The sequence below is a fragment of the Austrofundulus limnaeus genome, unplaced genomic scaffold, assembly GCF_001266775.1.
Source record: "Austrofundulus limnaeus strain Quisiro unplaced genomic scaffold, Austrofundulus_limnaeus-1.0 Scaffold337, whole genome shotgun sequence".
In the NCBI taxonomy this organism is placed as follows: Eukaryota; Metazoa; Chordata; class Actinopteri; order Cyprinodontiformes; family Rivulidae; genus Austrofundulus; species Austrofundulus limnaeus.
Window position 1 is genome coordinate 79048 of NW_013952739.1, and position 7295 is coordinate 86342.

Here is a 7295-nt window from a genome sequence, read left to right on the forward strand (position 1 = left end):
CTAAAAATTTGAATTAAAATTGGATGGAAACACGACTAATGTCACTGCTACAATTGAAAAAATGGTGTCTCAAGTAGTTGTTGTAAAGGCAGCTCAGATGCAACCAGTGACTCCACCCCCAACCAATCAGTGACAAACAGTGTTCTGACGTCGCATTTTGGTGTCGACTGAGACAGCTTGGAACCACAACGAAGTAGGTACTAAATAAGGGCCGGTTCCATGAATCTGGCCTAATGGAAATGGCTTGGAACCATACCAAACCGTACCGACACTACACTAAGTGGCACTTGTGGAAAAGGGGCTTATGACGTTAAATTTAGGTCAGCACTTCAGTGAAATTCAGTTTGCTGTTGACAATAATTAATCTGATTTGATAGCAATGCTTGTCAGTAAATATTAGACAAAAACAAACTGCCAAATCTACAATGGCATGAGGTTTCTAATAGGCAGAAGCTAGCCAATGAAAAACTAACATTTATATGCACTTCTGCTTGGAAATCCAACCATGTTAAATTGTATACATTGACAGCTTGCCCCTTCCAATATGGCGTAGTGCTTGTACCACAGCTGTCAATCTTATGAAGGGTGTGGGACGCCTCTAGCCAATATACCTCATGGGTCAGAAGTTTCCATCCACCCATCCTGGACATGAAGATCAGATCATTTTGAACTTTTAATAATTTATTTTATTCTTATTTTTCACGGCGAAATGATTACACAACATACAACTTAAGTGATTTAAAGAAGTGGATGCACAAGCTTAATATTTTTTGCATTTAGGCTAACGCTAACAATTATGCTAACTCAATGGTTCAGGATACTGATATGCCTGACGATGCAGGCATAGTGCTAACTGTACATGAATATAATTAGATGCTACCTTCATAATGCAAAATGTACACGAATAATAATAATACAGTGATAAATGATCCTAAGAGCAGATTAATGTTATAATAATTGGTATGATGCTAAATGGATATATTTTTATTTTTATGATGCTTATGTAGAGAAATGTAACCTGTGTCATCCTAACATAAATGGGACGAAGGTTAAGAATGTTATTTATCAGTAAACAAATACCAAACATCAAATGAGAATTAGAATTTTAGGTAAATACTAGGATTACTTCTGGAACTCTCAGGTGACCCCCAGGACACCTTGAAGGGTCACAACTTTCATGTTGAGCACAACAGACAGACAGGACACGACACTGGAACCTGACAGGTGTACAACAGGGTGGGTGGAGCTTGTCCCCATCAGGCAATGGTTTATTTCTCTGTGGGGTTGGTGACTCGGCCCATAAAGAGCAGGCCGCGGGTGGCCTCCTGGTAGATGATGAAGACGAAGGGCCTGTTGAAGGTCAGTCGCGGTGGCGGTGTAGAGAACAACCTGCTTCCTGAGATGCTGACGTCAGCAAGGTTCTCATTCACTGTGACGACAGATTTATGATGAACCTGACAGCAAAGAGGTCAGAAAGGAGGACACTTTATGAACGTGTAGGAAAAAATATGACCCCAAAAAAGACCTGGCATGATCCAGAACATCCCAGAGAGATGAGTGTCACACTGCAGTGCCTTCCAACAGCAGGAAGTGAACATGAACAGTTAGGGGTGCTCGATATTAACATCCGATATTGATTTCCCACTTTTTAGCTGTAGTTTCTGCTTTGGGAGGGGAGATGGTTGAGCGGCATCTGTTTGATCATGATAGTGATATTGACTCTGTGTAGCCAGGAATAACTGAAGTAGGGAGCCATGTCAGAGGTCTGGTTGTTTATTTACAGTATCAAAAAAGGACCCAAGTGTGTTCGTGCATTTATGTATAATATGTGTATAATATGTTTGTGCAATATCGGTAAATATCGGTTATCGGCCATAACAGCAATGATTTATATCGGATAAGTATATCGGCTGTAATTTTCATATCTGTTAGGGCAGCTCACCACAACCCTCTCAACACCCCCCTTCAGTGGGTTACTGGTTAAGATGTAAAAACACCCCAACCGTGATAAAGACCGTTTACACGTGATCTTGACATGAAAAAGAGCACATCAGTTTAAAATAAACAAAAGCAAAGGCAACAGAACAATCAGTTTCACTTTAATGAAATACATGAAAGGCTCAGGTGAGTGTCTTAAAGGGGCAATATCATGTAAAATCAACTTTTTTGAGTTTTATATCATGTTATAATTTTATGCTCTCATAAAAAACATGCCCAAAGCCTTGCTTTGACTCATTCATGCGTGTTTGAGAAATCCTGCAGTGTTTTTAGGAAGCCATGCTGAGGAGCAAAACGACAGGTGGGGACCAGAAACGCCTCTGGGATGTGTCTCCAAGCCAAGCTTCCTCAGCACGGAGCACACCTCCCCACCCCAAACACCCCGCCCATGACTCCTGCAGGCTCTTGGCAGTAACAAAGCAAATGAGTGAAACTGAAAGTGAAAGTGAAACCGTCTGCTGAGCTCCTAACACTATTTCTCACTCAGTGAAACTCACCTCAGATTCAAAATACCATTGAGGAAATGTATTGTCAGATGCCAATTAAAATGCATCATAGCGCACGTACGATCACCCCCCCCACCCTGAAATGGGCGGGACAGAAGCGGAAGGTGGTTCTTAAAGAGACAGAGGCCAATTTCAAGGCATTTAGAAGAGGAAATGATAAGACAAGTTTATTTTCTATTTAAACATAAAAGCAGCATTTTAATAACAACTAAAGGTGACATAGATACTTTATTATGGTATAGTATTTAAATGTAAGCCTAAGAAATAATATTGCCCCTTTAATGCTCACGGGCTACACTCAGCTCGTTAACTGTCTCAAAAACAAAATCAGAAATCAAATTTTATTAATTTTTCTCACTCACCTGAGAGAGTTTCGCTCCTCTAATTTCACCCATATTGCTGATGTCAGCATCATCCTGAAAGACCGTAACAATGTCCAGGGTCTGAAGGACATCTTTTAGGGTGTAAGAACGCTCCAGTAGGAAGCGAGGAAGCTGCACCTCCAACTTCCTGTTTACAAAAAAAAAAAAAAAAAAACATATGACAACATCAAAACAAAAGCAGCAAACAGAAGAAAAAAGCACAAAGTCCAGAGGGAGGATGAAGAGCTGATGAAGGACTGTGTTGGAGGAAAAGGACATAAAGAAGAGCAATGTCCTCACGTTTTCTTCAGCTGCTGGATCCAGGTCTGGATCTTCTCAAATGTCACTTCCTCCTCCACAGTGGTCAAGTCTACACCATCATCGGGCAGCACCACCAACATGGCCGCTCCGTCCGCCATGGGCAGCTTCAGCACTCCAGCCTTCACCAGGCCGTCGTATGCCAGGAAATACTTATCAGCTCGGAACATCATGGGAACCATGACTACATGGTACCGGTCCACGTAAAACCGCTCGTCCTGAGTGAACGAGGAGTTAAAGGGTGGGTCGAACTGGGCTGGGACACAACACAGAAAAACTTTATAAGAAAAAACCTTAACCAATAGCACAACCCTAATCTGTTCTCAGCGGACTCTGATGTTTTGAAGGATTCTGCCCCCTGATGTGTCGTCACAGAGGTGGGCAGTACTTACTTTGTAATCTGGCAGCAGTGGCAATTAGCAGCTGGGTTTGGGGGTCCATGGTGGAGAGCAGGTCCTGGAACTCATCTCCCATCTGATCCTGGACCCAGCGATTGATGGTGCCAACGGCCTCAGAGGGCACATTGTAGGACAGACTCTGGACCACACCGTCAAACTTTGTCTGAACCAGTTGTTGGTAGGACTCAGAGACCTGGAGATTCTGAGAGGGGAAGACTGCCATGGCAGTCTGGAGGTTCGAGGATAGTTGTCCTGGAAGGACCAGATTCTTCAGAGTCTGGAACTGATCTGGGACCAGAAGAGAAGTACATTAGACCTAAAGCTCAGTCCCAAGTTCGGACCCACATTTTCAGACTCCAACAACCAGAATACAGAAACCATCCAAAGTGTTTGTTCTTGTTTTTATTTCAGCTAGAAATCTTGATAAACCGAGGGTTAATTTCCAACATGGAGACACAGATGGTCTTCATGATTTGATTTCATCCCCCAAATTCTAGCTAGCATCAATATTTTCCATGAATTGTCCTCAGCTTGACTAAAATGCAGCTGCTAAACCTCTGATCTGGTCAGAAAGCTAAAAGGAAACACTTGTCGAACATTATTTTGTCAAACTGCCACAAACCTTGTATATTGTTTAAAACTATTGATAATGTCCTTAATGTCCCACAAACTGCCTACATTGAACCATCATTTGAGGCATGTGAAAAGTTTTTATTTGTGCTCAGATAGTATCTACCTTACTTCTGCCCCAGCAGTCTTCTGCTTTGCTGGTTTTTACTATTTTGAGCCGGGTTCTAAAGTGTTTTAAGGAAATGTTTGACCATCGTAAGCCCTCAGGCTCATCTATGGATGTGCTTCCTAGGTGTTTCAAAGATGTAATTTCTACTTTGGGGTCTTCTGTGCTTGCTGTTATTAACAGTAGTCTGTCCTCGGTTGGTTTAGTGCAACCTTTGGTTAAAAAGCCTAGTCTGGATCACACAGTATTGTCGAATTTTTGGACTTTTCTTTCAAAAGCATTGGAGAAAATTGTCTATATACAGCAAATAACATTCCTGAGGTTTTTCAGTCTGGATTTAAATCAGGTCGCAGAATCTGCATTGCTCAGGGTTTTTTAATGTATTCTTTTAGCCACAGACTCTGAAAATTATGGGATCTTGATTATATTGGATTAACAGCTGCATTTGATACTGTGGACCACCAAAGTTTAATTTCTTGCATAGAACACCTTATAGGCATTCGAGGGACTGCTCTTGCCTGGTTTAGGTCCTGTCTGACAGAAAGGACATTTTGTGTCAGCCTGGGAAATTTCAAATCTTCCTCTGTTTCTCTTTCTTGTGGAGTTCCACAAGGCTCAGTTCTTAGGTCACTCCTTTTTTCATTGCATTTACTTCCCTCAGGTTCTAACTTTAGAAAGCACAAATTTTCTTTTCATCTTTATGCTGATGACTGCCTGATATTCTTCACATTTACCTGAAAAGAAGAAAGACACTCTACACAGTCCACATTTGAGTGCTTCCATGAAATAAAGGCCTGGATGACTTTTAACTTCCTTCATTTTCATGATAAAAAGACCGATTTTGTGTTTTTAGTCCTGGGGCCTCCTTCACCCTCTGTAGAGTTTGGCACTCTGGCACAGTACCTGAAACACGTCACCAATAATCTTGGGGTCAGACTGGACAATGGTTTTAACCTTGACAGGCAGATCACTTCAGTGGGGACGTTAGTTAATTCCCTATATTGTGGTGTCTCACAGACACCCCTCTCTCGTCTCCAAATGGTGCAGATTGCAGCTGCCTGTCTTTTAACTGGTACACAAAAGAGAGAGAACATAACTCCAGTTTTAAGGATCTTTTGATTTGTTTTTAAATCTTTAAATGGTCTGGCCACACTTTGGTCAGTTTTGCTGTTTCAAAAGTTCTTATAAATAAAGGTAAAGGTGCTTTATTTGTCATCAGTGTATGTTTCCACACAATGACGAAATTGTGCTCTGCATTTAACCCATCCACACCCAAGTGGAGCAACGGGCAGCCATGTGAGGCGCCCGGGGAGCAGTTAGGGTTGGGTGTCTTGCTCAAGGACACCACGACATGTGGGTATGGCGGGGAGTCGAACCTAAGACTTTCGGGTCCCAAGCCGGCTGCTCTACCACTACACCACAGCCGCCGCCAAATAAAGCTGGCTTGACTCCAGGTGCTCCAGCTTTACTGATCTGTCTCTACTGGGTCCATGTTCAATTCAGAACTTAGTTCAAGATTCTGATTTGGACATTTAAACAGTTGCATTGTGAAGCACCTTTATAGGTTTCTAAACTTTTACAGCCGTATGTCAGAACCAAGACCCCGAGGTCCACTGATAAGAGACTGGTCTTTCCTGTCCCCCCAAACCCAGCTGGCCAAGGCAGATGGCTGCCTGTCTTGAGCCTGGTTCTGGTTCTGCTGGAAGTTTCTTCCTGTTAAAAGGGAGTTTTTCCCTCTCCGCTGTCACCAATGTGCTGCTCAGGATGGAGACTGATGAAGTGAAGATTCAACACAATCTGCTGACTTCTTTAGATTGATTGTTTTGTGTACAGTACGCTGAGATGACGTTTGTTGTGACTTGAATTGAATGTGCACCATATATTAAAACCAAGACCCTGACAAGACCTTATCTGTCCTTAAATCCAGACTAAAAACAGAAGGAATGTTTACAATGGTTCCTCTTCCCTTTCATTTGATACTCTGTGGACACAGAGGATTTATCTAAAAAACAGCTGAAGACTCAAGGTTCAACTCCTGTCCTCTAGCTCCTACCTGGTATTGTCTCTGGGTCCAGTCCGGTCAGGGTAAGTCCCTGCAGCAGCTGGTCTCGGGTTGGACCATTGGTGGCACTGAGGAGCGCCAGCATTCCAGCCGACAGCGAGAACGGAGACAAGACAACGTTACTGTCAGTGCGGCTGGCAACCGCCCGGTACAGTCGAGCTCCAAAGTCTGCATTCTTGTTGATTAGGTCCTCCACAGCTGGGTCGATGCTCTGAGCCGGACTGAGCAGGTGGACCAGGAGTGACAGGAGGAGGATCGTGGGAGCCATTGTGTCCTCTGCTGGAGCAGAACCCAAGAGAACACGCATCAAAACCAGTTTCTGCTACCAAAGCGTGGTTCACTGAGAACATCCTTCATAAAACAGTTTCTGAGCCCCTGGCTTCTGTATCCCACCTTTCTGATGCCAATGAGAACTAAACACGGATCACACTTCAGACTGCAAGTCCAAAAAAAGTTCTGATCATTTTCACATCATGTTGTTGTACTTTTCTAACGAACATCAACGAAAATAAACATCAAAATGTTTCTAATGATCTGAATATAAAAAGATTTTAAAAATTGTTTAGTTTCAACTGCAGAGTTGCTGTCAGCAAAAACAAAACCACAAACCTCTGAAAACGTCTGCAATAAAATTACAAATACTAGCCGAAAGAACTACAGCTGATTTAACTACCAGCCGAAAGAACTACACCCAACTTAACTACCAGCCAAAAGAACTACAGCTGATTTAACTACCAGCCGAAAGAACTACACCTAACTTAAATACCAGCCAAAAGAACTACACCTAACTTAACTATCAGCCAAAAGAACTACACCTAACTTATCTATCAGCCAAAAGAACTACACCTAACTTATCTATCAGCCAAAAGAACTACACCTAACTTATCTATCAGCCAAAAGAACTACACCTAACTT

General features: G+C 42.5%; 1 protein-coding gene across 2 annotated transcripts in view; it reads right to left on the reverse strand.

Annotated features, from left to right (window-relative positions):
- Positions 1-663: 663 nt before the first annotated feature.
- Positions 664-7295, reverse strand: part of serpina10a (serpin peptidase inhibitor, clade A (alpha-1 antiproteinase, antitrypsin), member 10a) — a 9140-nt gene continuing 2508 nt past the window's right edge. Inside the window, exons 2-6 of one of the 2 annotated variants that reach the window (XM_014022662.1) lie at positions 6372-6656; positions 3577-3870; positions 3167-3440; positions 2867-3014; positions 664-1454 (exon numbers count right to left, since the gene is read on the reverse strand). In XM_014022662.1, coding sequence (XP_013878116.1) covers positions 1269-1454; positions 2867-3014; positions 3167-3440; positions 3577-3870; positions 6372-6648 — 1179 coding nt within the window. In that variant the 5' untranslated portion in view covers positions 6649-6656 and the 3' untranslated portion in view covers positions 664-1268. Of the gene's footprint in view, positions 1455-2866; positions 3015-3166; positions 3441-3576; positions 3871-6371; positions 6660-7295 lie in introns of both variants that reach the window. The other variant, XM_014022663.1, reaches the window with a different exon arrangement.